Below are 19,148 nucleotides of genomic sequence, written 5' to 3'. Positions count from 1 at the left end.
CCCTGGCTATTTTGATGTGCTTTGCAGCTCTTTGTGGAAAAAAGGGAAGGCTGGGTCACCACAAGGAAAAAATAGTGAACAGAAAAGTGACCTTTAACCATATTTTCACTCCTGGCATACAGTAGGTAATAGTTAAGATCTATGAGTGTAGAATCTAAATCTACATTAGTGTGTGATTGGAGTTGATTGTTAAATTAGAACATAGCTTTGCACCAGTTTCTTCCCTAACATACAATAAATCTTGGACAAAGTAGGTCTTTGCCAAGATGTTCTGCAAGTTACCTCTTAAAAAGCTACCTACACACCAGAAGTATAATATGGGCCATGTAAACACACTGGTGTACATTGTGTAGGAGCCACAGGGGACTTAAATCTTTGATTCATATTCTATCAGGAAGTTCTATCTACACAGCACCAGAATTTCATTCAGGCAAAAAATCTAATTTTGGGTAATGAGATACTGTGTTTTGGCAGCTCTACTTTGTGTTTTCTCGCTGATAACACTGGCAGCTTCCAGGTTTACTTCTGAAGAAGATGTAAAATGCAGGCATATCTAAAGCATTGGCCTCTTTGAGTATATTTGTGCAAATTCTATGAGGAGCAGAAAGAAATCAGTTGAGACTTATTTGATTTGGTCATGAGTTGATAGCTGATAAACACAGATGATTTGTTTTGACAGTAAAGGAAAAGTGAGATGTGTTTAAAAACACTATGCAAAAGCAGAGAAATCTGCTGATAGCAGTTAGCTGCTTGTAAATTCAATTTTGACAAATAAAACGTGTTAAAAGACTAAATGTAATGCAACAAACATTTAACTGTAAATATAATTAGTTAACTTTCAAACCAGAATGACAACTGTAAAAAAAGAGGTATATAGTAATTCCATTCAACCATGACAACAGCGGATTCTCACACACCGATGTATCTGGAAACGGCCATAACTGCTGTGAAGAACCTTCATTCAGCCTTACACTACCAACATTTTTTCAGAGCGATGACAATATTTGTTTAGCCCTTTTACACTCCCTCCGTGCCCATTCACAACATTCACCACCCAAAGAAGTGACATAAGCAACTGAAGAGACTAACCTGCACTCATTCATCTCACAGACAGCTCCATGAGCAAGAATCTGGCCTTGCTGTACAGCAGGGTCTGCGGATTGTTGATGGGCCAGTTGTGTTACAGTTTTGTAAGCTGGGGAAAGAATACACTTGAACCAGAGGAAAGGAAAAAGAGGAAAGCAGTTAATCCAAATGTTTATCCACTGTCACCTGTGACAGCACAATGACTCACGCGGGTGTGTGGGAATGTGTGTGTGGAGTGGATGAGATAATACTTACTTAGGAAGCAGCTACCAACTCTGTTGAAGATGTCGCTAACACACAAAGCCTTTTCAACCTGTCAAGATACAACTGTAACTCTGACTCAAGGTTTTTCCACTGCCTGTCATAAATGATCGAAAGAAATCAGGGCGTGCTTATAGATATGCTCACCGTGCACTTAGTATTGTCTTATTAACATTACACAGTGTATGCTGACTTTAAGGAAATTTAATCTTGACGTCTATGTAGCAGATGTTCACTCATACAGAGCTGAGCCCAGCGTTTGTTGCTGGTAATGCCTTGTAATGTATTCATATCCATAAAGGTCACAGACATATGCTGTGCACCATATTATGCTAATTGCTACAGTTTCCATGCCGGGGCTACTAAATTATATACAACATAATTGATAGGCAATGCCTTGGAGTATAGGACTATATGTGATTCAAGAATCAATGTAAATGCACAGTGATGTTTGTGAGAATTTGGAGAGCATTCACATGATTGTATTATCTGTAGCTGACACGTGTCAGAAATAGTACTCTCTGCCTGCAGACACAGATTTCAAATGCAAGGAGGGGGGATCATGTCAAGGAGGTATGTGTCACTCGACCCCTCCCTTCAATATGCAGCTCGGCACCCATCACAATAGTTTGCACATTCAATTTCCTGTGTTTAAATTTGACACGCTGGTTTTTACGTTTTTTTTCTTTTCCAAACTGAATACGATAATGTCACTTGGGAATTGATAGATAAAAAGATTTCCATGCTCAGCTTTTTTTTTTTTTTTTTTTTTCTGCTGAGGAGATGAATTGAACAGTAGGCGCAGGGTTTGGAACCGATACAGCATGTATTATAATGAAATCATCTTCTTTTTCCATTCAGAGAAGCTATGCTTTGAAAATAGAGTTTGCAAACCAAATTGGATTAGAAATGGTGGATATTTTGTTAGGTATCTCTCCAATTTCACAGTGAGTGTATTTGCATGCGGCTTTGTGTGTGTGTGTGTGTGTGTGTGTGTGTGTGTGTGAGGGTGTGTGTGTGTGTGTGTGTGTGTGTGTGAACCTGATGGAATGTTGGATTCTTTACTCTGTACTTATCAATATTAATGTTGGTTCAAAGCTTTAGTCTTTAAAGCAAACACACAGTTCTGCTTTATCTGTTAAGTTCACTGTTTGACCCTTGTGGATCAAAAGGTGTATTCTCAAATGTTTTGCACTTACAGATGCTGTATCACTACTTTTGCATTTCTGGTTCAAGTCGCTTTTATGATTTCATGGCCAAGGCACTGAAGTGACATATCTAGATGATCACATTTTGCTCAGATCAGTTATTTCAGGTAGTTATGATGCTTTTCAGGCTTTGAGCAGCGTGTGAGGTTTGCAGGCTGAGTAATGCAATAATGCAGCCAGATTTATTGGTACATTCACCTGGAGACACATAACAACAATTTACAGTCCAAGTGTGGACACTCAGCAGAGTAAAAACGCTGACAAAAATCTATTGAAAAAAATCTATAAAATCCTGTCTGCAGGATTACAAGTCAAAAAAATCACATCAATGTGACAAGCAGAGGGATAACCTCCAGTAAATGTCTCAGGGTTCATATGTCGCAGACCTGCAGAATGAACAAGTGCGGTGTACAAATATAAATCAAGCACTAATGCGATGATTATTCCTTTCACAGCTTTGAAAAAGGGAAGATTCTGGATCACTCCTGACCCATACCACAATGATGACAACATCCAGATCGGACGAGAAGTCAAAATATCCTGCCAGGTATTGTTAAGGAAAAGCACAGGCTGAGTGAATTCCACATATGCATACACCTGTAATTAGAAGTAGGTTACTCATCAGTGCCGTATGAACGTGGTGGATGTCCTAGGTGGAGGCAACGCCGCCTGAGGAGCTGACATTTAGCTGGCTGAAGAATGGGCGAGCCCTGCGGAGCTCAGAGCGCATGGTTATCACCCAGACAGACCCTGACATCTCCCCCGGGACCACCAACCTGGACATCATAGACCTCAAGTTCACAGACTTCGGCACATACACCTGCGTGGCCGCGCTGAAGGGGGGAGGTATCCCTGAGATCAGCATTGACGTCAACATCTCTTCTACAACTGGTGAGCCTCACACCCCAGTGTGTCAGCGGCACATCGACATCTCCCCCAGCGCATCTGACACACATTACCAACACATTAAAATGTTCAACTGTCATAGCAGAAAAAAGTACTAGTGTTTCTTAAACTGTAGGGCTTGGGACTTCAACTTCAAAATTTTGTCCTATTTTGGATATACTCTGTGTTCAGCCACATTATCTTATTATCTTATCACACCGGAAGTAAAAACTTGTCTTCAACCAGGAAATCATTATTCAAGTTCTAATGACCATTTATCACTGACAGGTTAAAAATAACTGGTATATAACAGATAGGAACAGTAGCAATTCTTATATATGTAAATGTACATATACTTTCTTGTGTAGTTGCATAGTTAATATGTGCAATTTGATCATAAAAAGGATGTGGGACTTTCTAATGCTTTTCTAATTAGCCATGTGGAGCGAAGTTACTGGTACATTTTATGTAAACATAAAACTGAAACTTCGTTTATTAGTTAATGAACAAGAATCATTGCAATGCATTATAATACTGCACATTATTGCTATTCCATCTCCACTTACACTAAAATAAAGAAGCGCATCAGTCAGCTCATTACCTGGCAGGTGTGCAGCTAAGTCAGCTAATGTTGTTTGACAGTGTTCACAGCATGGAACTGTGAGCACACACTTTCTGAGTCACAGTTTTAATGACGAATTACCCCAGTGTTCACATTCAGAACAGTCAGAATCTGTATTTGCTAACATCAGCTTTTGATCTTAGTTATGAATGTAATCTCCACCAGGAAATTCATTGCTACCTACTTCTTCTACCTTCTTCTTCTTCACTGCCAAAAGTAATATTTCATATCTAACTAAATAAATATATAAGGCTTTGTAAAATGTGGATTTATACCTTGCTGTTGACAGTTAGCCTCCACTTGTCCACATACTGTATACTGAGCAAGACGGGCAGTGTCACACAGTTCCCACAACAACAACACTGGGCTGCCTGCAGATGTGCCTGCCGATGCCATTTATGTTAAAAATAGCAAAAAATAAAAACAACCCAGTTAATCGGTCGACCTCTAGTTTCTATCACTGCAGATAATTTCTGGTTTATCTGCTCAGATATGTGAGGCTTTCACAGTGGAGGTAAATTGTGTACGGTGTTTGTTTTTATTATTATTTAATATTCCTTCTGTAGCACAAACAAAACTCCATTCTCTGCCTCTGTTCTGGGGTGACAGTGAAAGTCTCAAATTTTTCTGTATCTCTAATTATCAGAACAATAGCAGATAAAAGTATCTACCAGATTTTTTTGTGTTTGCAACCTTGAAGGCCTTTTCCTGGTTTGTCTCTACAGAATAATGCATATATAGATTCACTAGCATGACTAAATTCCAGTATTCTGCCCCAGGCTGGCAAATGTGCACAAAGTTGCAGTACACACACCAACACCCATGTATTGCAATGATTCTTCAATCGGATTCCATCAGTCCAACTAATCAAAGACTAAACATGCACTATCCTTCCATCTAATCAGCTGCTTCCTCCAGTCTTCCAACTAACGTTTGCATATATGTATACAGCAATACCACAACATGCCAGACCACTATGTCCCTGAGCTCAGTAATCACATAGAAACAGGAGGGTTTCAGCAGTTGTTCCTTTAGTTTTTTACATACTCTTCCTCTCTATTGTTCATCCAGTCTTTCAAGATGACAAGATGTAGGTGCTAAGATAATAAAATGAGTATTCTGTCATAAAAAGAATAATCAAAGGATAAAATCAGTTGTCAAATGTCTTTTTTTCTGTGTGCTGTTTTAGATTTTAACATCAATCAACCCTCTCCCTGCCAGATTTTGTAAGAAAGGCTTTTTGGAACAGCATCACAGGCAACAAAAGAGACTTTTAGAAAGTTGTAAGTGTGCGATGTAACACACTTTACAGTAGTGAAGTTAAAATGTTTTTTGTGCAGGCTCTACAATTATGGTGAAATGCAATGGTTAGAGAGACAAAGCAGTAACACATGTAATGGGAGAAGATTGGTGGTCTCTATCTGTAATCTCCAGTGTGAGGTCAATCAATGTGCAGCAAATGTGTGATAATGCTCCGGTGTCACCACACATTACTTCATTGCCCATCGACTCCTCCGAGAGATGTGACCCGATCGACTCTGCGCCTCAGAGACTTCTCGACTGGGAGTCTCCTGCTTCCTGCTCATTCATTCCTGATTTCCAGATTTTCCATGTTGGGGATTCCCATGGGTTGGTGTTGCAGCTGGCACAGGAGATATCTGTTTTTGCTTTGAATTACTCGGCGTGTGTTCGCTGCTGATAAGTGAGTTTTGGGTGCGATGTTTTGCGACTTGTGATTGCAAGATTTATTTCCTCTTATATACACTCATCCACACAGATGGCAAGACAAAGTCACACATGCTTACCCCTCTTCTTGCTCGCTGTCCTGTTTTTCTATCACATACACACCTTACTGCCATCCACAGTGAAGACATGAAAGCATTCTGTCAACCTTGGCTGCATAATTATTGTTAGATAATCCTTTGATAATCCCAGCGCTATAAAACTGTGGGATCAATCGCACCTGCCAAGATTGTTTCCTCATTAGCTTTTAAGTAGTGCAGTCTCTTCTTTTGGAGTGTCTGGGCAATGCCAATGCATTAACACAGACCCTTTAATGTGCAAAAAAATACTGCTGTCTGACTGAGGAAATAACAGAGGAAATGACTGGCTCTATTGTGGTCATATGAAATGAAAGGTTTCTTTAAGGCTTAGATGTGATTGGTTCTTAAGCTTGTATTGTTCCAGTCAGATGTGTGGGTATGAAATATTATGAAAGTGTTGCGTTGCCATAGAGCTGTTCCTGTCATAGGAAATAATATATTGAATTTTGCTTTGCCGGCTACGATTCCTGCTGCTTTACCTGGATGTGATTGGGCTGTTTTCCCAGAGAATGTCTGTTATGTCTGGTGTTCCTTTCAGTCAGATTGATGGCATGAATCAGAGAAGAAGTCACCGCTAAGCAGAGAATACTATAGCGCCTTGTGCCTGCCATATGCCTGCAGCCTGTTTTGGGGTGAATAAGCCCTGTTTTTGTTCCTCTGCCTATTTTCCTGAAGGGAAAAACACCCGAGCTGCAATTAGAAGTCTTAATAAAAGAATTTAGAGGAGATTACATTGCAGGTCTGCCAGGGTTTTGTGCAGGAAAAGTGGCTCGAAAGCAACTGAGCCTAAAGTGGGTCTAGATTGAGCACTTTGGAGCTCCCTGGCTGTTCCAGCATTGACTCCAATTCCAGACTCCAATCCCAGGCTTAGCCCCAGCCCACCACACATCTTTATAAAAGAGAATATTTAGCATTCCCCATTCCTTCAACTTTTGACAAACACACATTTCAATAGCTTTCATGATTTTTGCCTTTTGCAAAACAGCACTAACATTTATTATCATGACGTGCTCATTAAATAAGCAACTTCTTTTCTCAAAGATTTCAAGACTAATGCTTATTAATGAGCGTGGTCTAGAAACCAGGACACAGACATCCCCTTTGGATACTGTCAGGATTAAGAACCACAAGGCAGAGCAACAGCTGAAGAGAGTTACGAGCACCAGTGTAAAACATAAAACATCCCATAAACTTCTAACAGGAACCAGCCGATTAATCCTCTCATTAGCGCTTGCATTAAATTTGTGTTTAGTGGGTGTGTCTAGCTGGATTATTGTTAGATGTGATTATTGCCATTTGACGCTTGTGATGCTGAAATGTTATTTGGCTTCAGATTGGAACTACCACTGGGACATCTTAGAGATAAAATTTTAATAGCATGCAATATTTATGGATGGATTCTTGACATTTAAAGCCATTTTCAATAGATTCACAAAACTGATTATTGCACTAGATATAGTATAATTACTATAAACACTGGCTTCACACCCTAGACAGATTGTCAGTGCATCACAGGGCCAACACATAGAGATAGAAAAACTCAAATTTACACCTATGGTCATTTTAGAGTCAGCAATTAACTTAACCCCCAAACTGCATGTGTTTGGACTGTGGGAAGAAACCGGAGTATGTGGAGAACAGCCACACAGGCATGGGGAGAAAATGCAAACTCCACACAGAAAGTCTCTTGAGTGGAACGGGATTCAAATCCGGAACGTTCTGGCTGTAAGGCAACATTGTCGACCCCCATGCCGCCATAGTAGCTCATCCTCAGTCTAGCAGTATTAGGATTGAAAGTGAACCCACTGTTCTTATAAGGGAGATAAATCCCTCAATGATGAGTCCTTTAATTAGTATCCTGCTCACACCTGAAACTCTGGCACCACCCTGTGTTTCTGTCAATCTCGACAATCACTGCAGTTAATGAATTAAGCAAATCAATTAAGTGCTCTGTTGATTAAAAATGAGCTGGTTTAGTAAACACAATGCAGTACCTTTTTTTTTTCTGTAATGCATTTAAGTCATCTAAACCTCATGGGAGGTCTGCTTGTCTGTCTATCCTCCTTTGAACCATCCTGTCATCTGCTTGACTGTGATTTGTTATGAGTTGCCATCATCACCGTGCCACATGTGACTCTAATAGGGACAGTGTGACCGCTGGCTGTTGACCATGTCGATGTGCTTGTTTCAGCAGCAAATTCACTGACCCTGATAAAGAGAAACCTGGACTGTATCCTGACTCACTGCAGGGTGCAAAAGTTCAATTGCTGCTTGGTCACTGTGAGTGGAGATGTGGATGGTGGTGTTTTGATGGTTTTTGTTGATGTTGTGCACATGTCCATTAACTTTCATTATTTTGCATTATTATTATTCATCCATCAATTATCTATACCTGTTTATTCTTACTCAGGGTCACAGGGATCTGCTGGAGCCTATCCCAGCTCTCTTTGGGTGAAAGGCAGGGGTCCACCCTGGACAGGTCACCAGTCCATCACAGGGCCACATAGAGACAAACAACCTCACACACTCACACTCACTCCTATGGGCAATTTAGAGTCACCAATCAACCTGACATACATGTTTTTGGACTGTGGGAGGAAACCAGAGTACCTGGAGAAAACCCACACAAGCACAGGGAGAACATGCAAACTCCACACAGAAAGGCCCCTGATGGGTTTCAAACCAGGAACCTTCTTGCTGTGAGGCAACACTGCTAATCACTCAACCACTATGCTGCCTCATTATTATTATTCAATTCTTACCTTTTGAAACACTGAGCCCTTGATTCCAGACAGAGGCAGACTGAGGCTAAGGCTGCATGGCCCAGGCAGGTGTAGGCTTTATCATCTGCTGATTATATGTGGAAAACATGGTAATAAATGAGCAGAATTGTTCTTGTTTGCAGTTTTATGGTAATGAGTTTAGTAGTGACTTCTGGAGCATAACATTTCCCAAATCTAATAAAGAGCTGGACAGAGCTGCTAATGTTAGCCACAATACTAATAGCACTCAGGAGTGCTACAGCTTAGACACAATGGAAAAATGCTACGCAAGGGAGTGCTAGTAATGAATGGGACTTTTTTTGAATGGTAACCCGTAACACCACAAACTAATTGAGGTAGTTAGTGTGATGTTTAAGTGCTAAACTAGTTAATCAGCCATAACATGTTAACTTTGCAGTAGAGGTTAGAGAACACTAACATCTAGGTCTGAGCATTGGACTAACAAGGCAAAGCAGGTCCAAGAAGGTCCCTAAAGAGCTGTGAACTAGGATAAGGGGCTAAACAGATGTCTCACAGCTGGAATGCTGTCCTGAGCAATATGCCATATGACAACAGTTGATGCCATGGCCATAACACTTCTACAATGATAGGCATATAACCACCTGGCAGCATATGTCAGCACAACACCTGTGATGTTTATGACAAAGAACTAGATACTGAACCTGTCAGGGGAAACATACATTTTTAGAGGTCTGAAGTAAAAGGGTGGCAGACAAAAGTGTAGTAGTATTTGTTGGGTATACTGTAACCAGTTACTTTTCGGTAAGTCCATAAAATATGTCAATCAGACTATATGATTTGGATCATTGTACGTAGTTTCCTTACATCGTGCCTAAAGTCATGCTTTATGGATGCGGCTATCTGAGGAAGAGTCAAACATAAATAAGAAAACACTCTCCATCCCTCATTACTACTGTTGAGGCTCCTTGAGCAATGTACATAAACTGTCAGGAGCTGCTCACTGCTTACCAGCAGAAAAAGTAGTGCCACTTGAGGTACCTGTACTTCTGCGTTAATAAACTAGGCAGTGGACATTCCTTTTACTCTGTCTGCTTGAGTAATATTAAAAAACAGAAGGACAACATTAAAGAGAACACTGTAGCCACACAGCAAACTGCAACCCATGAGAGCATTGATAGTGAAGGCCTGCTGCTTTCAATCTCAGCCACATAAATCTGCGAGGGTTTGTGTGATTGATCGTAAAATAACTTTTTAACTCAGAGGAACAACATACAGCTCAAAAACATACACAGTAGTACTTTATGTCAGTGTGGTCAGTATTGTGTCACTGCGGATGTTCATTGCACTAAGCCATATTTAACACATCTGTACACATTTCTTAGTTTTCAGCAGCTCGGGGTTTAAATACAGACCATAAACGTACACAGTCGACCTATGGGGCTTTTTGCTCTGTTCCCAGAGGTCCAGGACTCAGAGGACTAGAGAGTCCTGTCACATTGTGACTCATCCTTCTCAAGCTGTCACAAACACACACTCACACATCCAGATACACACTCTGCAGGAGTTGCCTTAGTAGACCGTGCTATGTTGCCATGGTGACTGGGAGTGATGTCACAGCACTTACCCGAAAAGAGGGCAGCGGGAATGTTGTTTATTCTCAGAGACATTCGTACGCGCCACTCTGGCTCCCATTGCTGTAAGAAAATGCAAATTGCCCAATATTTCCAGGTTTTACAGTAAGCTCACATTGCACCATGTTTGCTGTGGTGCTGATGGATCCTGCTGAAAGGCTCCAGCAATCAGTGTCTACACTCGAAGGACGATTCCAGCTGAGTCCCTAGAGATGTGTATGGCTGCTGACATAGACCAAGGAGGTCCAGTCCCAAATTAGGCCCACAAAGTACACAAGGGCACTTACACATAGATGCATTATTTTTGGTCAGCAGCACCAACCAGAAGCATCCTGCTGAGGAACTGAAGCAGGATCACAGCATGGTATCACCCATCGGTGAGAAGAGAAAGACACATGCACACAGGGAGACGTAAAACCACATAAGTGCACACTACACAAGCATACGCACACAGCGGGCATGCCCTGCAGGCATCGCTGGCATTTGGATGGCTCTGGCACATTGAGAGCACAGTGAGGACCAGTAGCGGGTTCTCAGTGGTCAGAGAGAGAGTACAGGATCAAGACTTAAATATGGAGTAAGCAAGAGAGAGGGAGATGGGTGAGTGTCTGTTTGCATGTATGTTTGCATTTTCATGAGTGTGTGGAGGGAGACAAAGGCAGCTGATAGCCAGTATTTGTGCTGCCAGGCCCAATAGGCAGACAACTGTAATTGCCTGCCTAATCTGAGGCTGTGAAGAGGCCAGGTGTAATGATAGCAACTCAGTGAATACACCTCTCCTCTACTCGCTAATGGATGCTTGCTTCTCCCCTCCTATCCACTGCTGTCAATTCACCATTTCTCTTTTTGGACCCAAGGAAACACTTGGAAAAGTGGAGAAAATATGCTGTGGAAAGAAATATGTCAGCTCTTGACACCTGGCTGGCTCAGGCGAGACAGAGTGTGAATACCAATTCACAAATGTATGAGAATGAAATGAGTGTTGGCTGTCATTGTCTCTGCGGACATCATTTCTGCTGCTCTTTTGGTGCCAAACAGCATTGGCAAGACATATCTGTGAATGACCAGTCTTCATTATTCCACGCTAATGACGCCAACATGTTTATGCATTGCATAACTGAAAAGTTCTAGATAAATGTTGAACTACTGTAGGTGATGAGCAGCCAAACTTGTTTGGATAACAATAGCTGGAAAGGCATCTTAGGATTTTGTTTTTTTCTGTTGTAATACAGTAATCAGTGCAGCAGAATTGATTTAAGCTGCTGTGGTAATTATTTATATGTTAACAATGGACCGCATTGTTCCCTCAGTACTTGACTTAAACTAAAAAACACAACATTTAATGCACACTGCTCTGCTTGTGTTGAATGTTTAAATTAACAGCTGTTTGCTACAGAGGTGATATGTAAGTGTTGTGTTTACAGCTTGTTTCTGCTGCCTCCAAGTGGTACCTGCGTACTCTTTTGCAACAATAAGCTAAATTTACTGCTGTGTATGTTGTTATCTAGCAGATTATCAAAATAAGGGACACGTGTTAAGCCTTTAGGATATATCAAGTCAATGCACTTTGTTTCATTTGGCGGAGGTTGCTAGCGATTTCATCACTATGAAACCTAAGCATGACTTGACTTCATTCCAGCTGCAGCATTGTTTGGAGAGAATGACAGTGATTCAAAAGTCATCAGGGAAGTATGACACGGTTTCATCATCACTGAGAAGATTTTCGCTGGATGTAAACTATTTTCAGGAACAGTGGTACAAAATAGTCTTGGAGTCGGCCGAGGGTTTGGACTCACACAAACATGCATGAACATACAAGTACACACACAAACACACAGAGCACACTAGGAGCCAGTGCAATTTGCCAGGTTTACTAATTAAACAAATTTACTTGGCCAGCAGCTTGATGAGGAACCAGACTGCCTGATCCAACCTGTTAGTTTCCTGCTTTCCAAACTTAGAGCACACACATACACTCAAGGAAATCTGCAACTGTGTTCAGCAATCTGGCACTTTGCACTTCTTTTATTATTCATTGTTCACTTTCAGCCAGGCTCTAAAATGTCCATTAAACAAAGGCAAAATATTTATTGAGTCATATTTTGTTACATGGCCAGCAATAATGCTATATCACCTTTGGGAGGGTTCTGTTGTAAATGCTCTGAAATATATGATGCTGTGGATAAGATGGAGATGCTGCATGAGGCGCAGGACAACGAAGTAAAAAGCTGTGGAGAGTAATGGCAATGATGCAAGTAGTGGTGATATAGCTGATGAATGATGAAATAATGGTGGTATTGAAAAGCATCTTGAGAAATAGTATTGTGATTATGACTATGATGTGACAATGAACATGATGAGAATGATGTCCTAATGCTGATGAGTGTAATGTTGATACCAGCAGTGATCATGGTATCTTAGTAATATTGTTGCTTAGGATGATGTAGGGTTGATAAAATATGTTATATGTTTGTTATATTAAGATTGTTAGATGGTTTCTTTTAGATTCTTATGCACTTCAAATCTATTTCCAAGGGTCGAGGGACTATTTCTACTTAAGGAAAGGTCAGACATTCCCTGTCAGTGGTGGGAGAGGTAGCCCTTTTCTTCAAAGTTAAATACCAGTGTAAAAATACTCACAAGTAAAAGTCCTGCATTTCAAATGTTACTTAAGTTGTAAAGTGTGAAGTAACAAGCAGTGAAAATGCTGAAGCATGACAAAAATATCTCAAACTGTACTTAAGTACACTAATTGCAGACCTGCCACCCCTGAATGCCTTTTGTGTGGCAGGTACGCATATATTAAAGTTGAGACTGTAAATTGAAGTAAGCTAACGCTAACATTACATTCATTGAACCCATAACTAACCTCATGAACATCATGATGCCCCCTGCTAAAAAAAAAAAAAAATAAGGTGAGTGAACGCGCCACAGAAATTCATTAAGAGTTAATGGGAGAGATGGTTGTGCATCCACATCTCTAGACCTCCCCACCATGCTTTCTGCACTGTCTGCATTGCTGATATTGACATGAGTAATCAGGTTTAATAGCTGAACATGAAATGTGCATTTTCAGAGATGAGAAGAAATAGAGTAAACAGAACAGAACTGGGAGTTAAATGAAAAGACCAATAGGAATGCACAAAAGTGATATTTAATTGGTAGTATAGTTCCTGCGTTTAGTTCCTGTGGCTATTTAGTACCTGGGCCTGTTTGGTGGAAAAGAGCTATTAGTGAAAGTTTTCTTTGAACATTGTGGTCACAAAATGGACTAGATTGTCAGCTTTTCATTTCATTGTTCTTTGCCATTGCTTGATAATATTTAGATCCTCAATGCTGTCCTCCATGATGGTTTTACATAAAGTACGTGATCAGATTTCTGTTGCTGTTGCAAATCTGCATGGCCCTTCCATACAAAGTGGTGTGTGTGCCTGAGACTCAGCTTCATCGCCATAGCAAACTGGATGCTCAATCGCTTCCCCCATATCTTCCACGCCACTTCTCCTCCCCCATTCGACCATTTCCTTTTACCCCGCCTGCTGACTTTCTAGAGCCCCATATCAGTCCCTCCTCTGTTTTTCTCTTTCTTAGTTCCCCCCAACCTGACAGTCCCCCGGGGCAAGTCCCCCCTGGTGGCCCGCGAGGGTGACACAGTGGAGCTGGAGTGCCTTGTTTCAGGGAAGCCCAAGCCCATCATTCTGTGGTCGCGAGCGGATAAGGAGGCGCCCATGCCAGACGGCAACATGCAGATGGAGAGCTACGATGGTGTGCTGCGTATTGTTAATGTGTCCAGAGAGATGACCGGTTCGTACCGCTGCCAGACCAGCCAGTATAATGGGTTCAACGTAAAGCCGAGAGAGGCCTTGGTGGAGCTGATTGTACAATGTAAGTAAACAGGAAGTGGGTATTTTTGCCTGCAACTGTATGTCTGTGTGTATTTGTATGTGTCTGCATATTGTGGTAGAACTTGTAGCAGTGATATAAGTGTATCTATGCATGGTGTGTCAGTTGTTACTGTGATATATTTCCTTTGTATGCAGTGTAATTAATCTTTATGTGTTCTAGTCCAGTGTGACCAAAATTGAACAATTTCCCTTTTTCTTTCCTTCCACGCCCATCCAATTTCCTACTGAAGGTTGTAAAATTAGTCCAGTCCCCTGGTATCCTCACTCAGGTCTGAGAAGCAGCAGCTCTGACTCCACCTCTGAAGGGGAAGACTTAATTTGCTGAGTGTGAACTAAGCTGAACTAATATTAACAGATTAACAAAGCTCCAGCTACTCCCGCATTTGTTAGGTTTTGTGTGTGTGTGTGTGTACATGTTTTTTCTGACATGAGCTGACCCATGTTTACACAGTGACATGTGGGGGTTCGGCTTCCTCACGGGGACCAAGGCCACCATGTAAATCACTGACTTTTAAAGAGACGTTTTGGTGTAAATTTAAGGTTAGGTTTAGGTTTGGGTTAGGGTAAGGGTTTAGGTTAAAATCTATTATTTTAATGAGCGTCCTCACAAAGATGGAAATATCATGTGCGTGTGTGTGTGTGTGTGTGTGTGTGAGGGTGTGTGTGTGTGTGTGTGCGTGTGCGTGTGTGTGTGCGCACGCGCATGTGCATGCGTGCATGCAGTCAGATCAGAGAAGACCCAAAGACTGTGTGCCATATCCCCAGGACTCAGAGCTCATGCCACTGCTGCTCATTGAAAGACCCCTTCCCCTCCTTTTAAGATGTGACATTCAAAGATGGCTTAATGGCTAATTAGCGAGCAGCTAATTTATTCCCAATGGTATTCATTTTGTATTCATTTATGGAGATTTGAATGGAATATTTCGAATGAACGTCACAAATCCAAAGCAGTGTCACTCATTCCAGGGTTGGGGATTTTTCTCTCGGCCAAAAAAGAACAGAAACTGAAAAGGAAGGAAATGAAAGCAATCCATGTAAGGTGCTTCCAATACTCTGGCATATGATTACAGGAAATAGTGTCATAGCTATAGTTCAATTGTTGTCCTCATGGCCTACTTAGTTAATTCATGCATTCCTCCATCTCAGCTTCCCCTAAACTACTGTGAAATCTATGGCATTTAGCATGCTGTAAGCTGACTGCCATGTTTTAAGTGTCCTCAGCATTACATCTGCCAAACACAAGACTGGAGAAAAAATATTCAACAGCTTTTATGTGACTAATAAAACTGAATTATGGCTGCAGATCAACCAAGGTGTTGATTCAAGATAAATTTTACACTTTCGCCACCAACAATTTGCCTGAAAACGAACAAGTGCAGCTCTCATTCTCTTCTCACCAACAAGGATTAATGCGTCGTTGTGGAGTTTTATGGTAGTGTTTGCTATGGCATTTATGTTTCAGCTTAGTTGTTATGCACTGTGCTGTTATAATAATTAATGAAGTTTTGATGTGCTTTGAAGAAGACTTGAATTTTTTTTCGGCTGAATTGATTATAATTATGGAATGATGACAGCACATATCAAAGGTTAGTGGCTTTGCCATGCACAAATACTGACAGCAAAAAGTAAACAGGATTTAGACTCTAAGATGCCCTTCATTAATTAGCAACATGGATCTGCAGCCTCATGCAATTAGAACCGGGTGAGAATGAATCAAATTGTTGAATGTAAAATTAAAAGCAGAAGGTTGTATATTCACACAGCTTCCTCATGTTGCACATCTCCCATTCCCTACTTTTAAACAGTTCTACTGCAATATCTAGCTCACATGAAATATTTGCACACATCTGCATACCACCACAGAATGGATAGTGCCACTTTCCTCTCAGCAGAGAGCAGTTTACTCCTACAAGCAGCAATAGGTCACAGTGATCCTGCTGCTGTTTGGAGAGCAGCGGGTGCACATACAGTATTCTGCATACCATTTGTCTCAAGGCAGCATAATTAAAGCAGAAAAACAGGCAAATAAGCACTAACTGTCAAGATATTTTTTGCTCAACAGCTACATGTAATTCATGAAAGTACCTTAAATAAATAGAAAGAAGTGTGTGTGTAATCCATGATTACCCCTACTTTGAACTGTTTTCTTTATAATGAACTTGCCATTGTAAACAAATACAATAAGAAAATTAACCCTGGATGTCCACTGGAATCGACTGAGCCATATTTCAGCACCATTGCTGCTGCTGGACATATCCACTGGCAGTTATATGGCACCAGGGTCTTACACTCTGCCTACACAGAAGGTTAGACCATGAGCGGTGTGAGCAGACCAGAAGCTCTGGTGTGTGTTTGCACAGGAATTGTTCACACACAGTATTGAGTTGTAGGTCACCTGTGTTTTGAAAGTGCTCAGAGCCCAATATACAGTCACTGTAAATAGACTTGAAAATAGATGTGAAGCATAAAACTATACCTCGAGCTGCATTTTCAAGCTTGCAGCATGAGTAAAGTGCAAGCTAATACATGACATCTGATCAGATGTGCATGAGATGGACAATTGAAAAACACATCTGAAACGCTTTCTGTGTAGACATGCCATTACTTTTTTTTTTCTCTTTGTCTTTATGCATTGGGTCTATTTTTGCATCTTGCATCTTTGATAAGCTAAAGTGCCTATATCTATTATCACTTTACATGCACTTAATGATGCATTTCATGGCTTTACATAAAGGCACCAAAATAATTTAAAAATAGATGAGCCGCAAAGATGTATTCAAAATATATGTGGTATCATAATTATAAATGTCAGCAAAACTGCTTTAAACAACTACAGAAACACAAAAGACACCCGTGACAGACATGCAGTGGAGGAAAGATGCCGTGAATGCTTTAAAATTCATTATATGCTTTCAGTATTTCAGTATTAAACAGTAAAAGCTGAAAAACAAACCTTTAACTCTAATTTCAAGCAGCAAAGTAATCTCATGCACCTCTGTGTGAGACCTTTTCTAACAGGCACTTTTAGGCAAGATTTCTGTTCTCTAACATCCAACCAAGATGCTGCTTCCCCCCATCTTAGTGACAGTGGACAGAGGTCACCAACAGGGAGCGACTGCTGACACCCAGATAGTGAAGACACGCCTCAGCAGGCGAGTATAGGGGAGACTGACACCCAGGGGCCTCAGCTGAAAGACAAATGCATTTAATTCAGCCTCTTCCTTTCAGCACAATATATTATGAGAATACAATTATTTCTGATTATATGACATTATTTTAATTTAAGCATCTCCGCTGCAGGACTCTCTGCACTTCTTGTTGTCATACAGCATATTCATCTCTCTGTCATCTTCAAAGCCGACCACATAATAAAAAGACTTATTAAGGCTTTGGTATTGATAAATCAATCATTCTGCCATGTTCTTGCTTCGGAGCCAGTTCTGCTCGTCAGGCACTTGTTACTTATTAAGAGTCTGCATCAAAGACCAAGTTCATAAAGCACAAACAATTTGCACTTGAGTCCTTAGATTCCTTTGATACAATTTGAGTCTAAAATGTCCACCATGTGCTTAGATGAATACAGAGCTTTTGCCAAACATTGGACCGTTGCTTTATTAACACAATTTGGGCTTGTTTTTGTTGTATGCTCCCTACACCTGTCGGTGTGCCCCCTCCCTTCTTTCTCTTGGCTTGACTTATGGTGTCTAAGCACAAGCCAGTACCTCTGAGATGCTTTTCTCGCCTGCATTTCCAGGTCCCAGCATGAGCAACCCGCCTTTGGTGGTGAGCCATGTGCAAAGCCGCGTTTAGTAACTTGATCAAGGGACCGAGGTACAGTCCTCTGAAGCAAAGAGCATTAGAGGCGTGAAGGAGCGACTCTGGCAAGTCAACAGCTTTGATATGTAAAAACCTGCATCTGTTGGCTGACTGAGGCATCGCCAGGAGGAGAGGTAGAGGGAATAAAAGACGTCTGCCTTTAGAGTCGTAGCTCTAATAGAATTGCGAACGCCAAATCCCAAGCTGCGACACCCTAATGTTCTTAGTCAAACCGACTTGGCATGGTGCATGGGCTTGAGAGAGGGAATGAAGAGAGAAATGGAAGGAAGGAGGGGGTAGAGAGTGGTCTCCTGTCCTAGATACCACTGTCTGTCAGAGTGAGAGTTATCAAGCTCTACTTGAGCCCAGATGCACAGGAATCTTTTATCCAGGCTTCCCTTCTGTTCCTCCTCACATCGCCCATGACACCTGCCTGATGCAACTCTGCAATTGTCCCCCTGAGCGAGCACCTCACTATCTGATATACATCAAAAAGACACATGAGGATAAAAAGCAACTGTCTGGGTAAAAATAATGAGTAGAATTAAACTATTATTGTTTTTAATTAATTTTCCTTACTGCATCAAGAAGGCCTGCAATGCCGGCCCCTGAGGCCCATTCTAATGTGAATTGTATTAGAGTGATTCACATTAGCCTAACACCAGTAAATTAATCTTTTGCGTTACAGCAGGGCTCACATACTGCATTTGGGGATGAAATTTTAATAACCTTTTTTTATGGAACAATATTGAATTGATCAGCCACATCAAGTCCACGCCAGAAAAGGTCAGCGAATATGTAGGTTGTAAACAGAAGCGTGCACACAGCTTAGACAGAATAATTTATAACTTGGTCAATGACTGAGCCAAACCTATTAGCAGATCACCAGGCCACTCTGTGCACTGAAGAGTCTACATTGATTATCATTAATTGTATATTTGAGTTCATAAATTATCTCAAAGTTTTAATAACAATATGGTAATGCAGACGGTGCTTAAGTTTGTTGTTTGATTGCGGTGGATGTATTGTGAGGGAAGGAGGGCGCATTGATGCGGAGCAACGCTTCCCTACATTATTCAACACAAGGACTCATAAATCAGTTGAATCGGTGTTATCATTTCATATTCTGTATATATCTGTTTGACTTCCTAATGAACGTTATTTCCT

General features: G+C 41.0%; 1 protein-coding gene across 1 annotated transcript in view; it reads left to right on the top strand.

Moving 5' to 3' along the window:
* LOC113137072 (MAM domain-containing glycosylphosphatidylinositol anchor protein 2) overlaps positions 1 to 19,148 on the top strand; it is a 150,554-nt gene that overhangs the window by 89,558 nt on the left and 41,848 nt on the right. The window contains exons 7-9 of the mRNA XM_026318421.1: positions 3,011 to 3,102; positions 3,209 to 3,446; positions 13,825 to 14,145. Coding sequence (XP_026174206.1) covers positions 3,011 to 3,102; positions 3,209 to 3,446; positions 13,825 to 14,145 — 651 coding nt within the window. The remainder of the gene's footprint in view (positions 1 to 3,010; positions 3,103 to 3,208; positions 3,447 to 13,824; positions 14,146 to 19,148) is intronic.

The sequence above is a fragment of the Mastacembelus armatus genome, chromosome 24 (genome assembly GCF_900324485.2).
Source record: "Mastacembelus armatus chromosome 24, fMasArm1.2, whole genome shotgun sequence".
Classification (NCBI taxonomy): Eukaryota; Metazoa; Chordata; class Actinopteri; order Synbranchiformes; family Mastacembelidae; genus Mastacembelus; species Mastacembelus armatus.
Note: the sequence above shows the minus strand (reverse complement) of the source record. Positions and strands in the feature narration are given on the sequence as shown.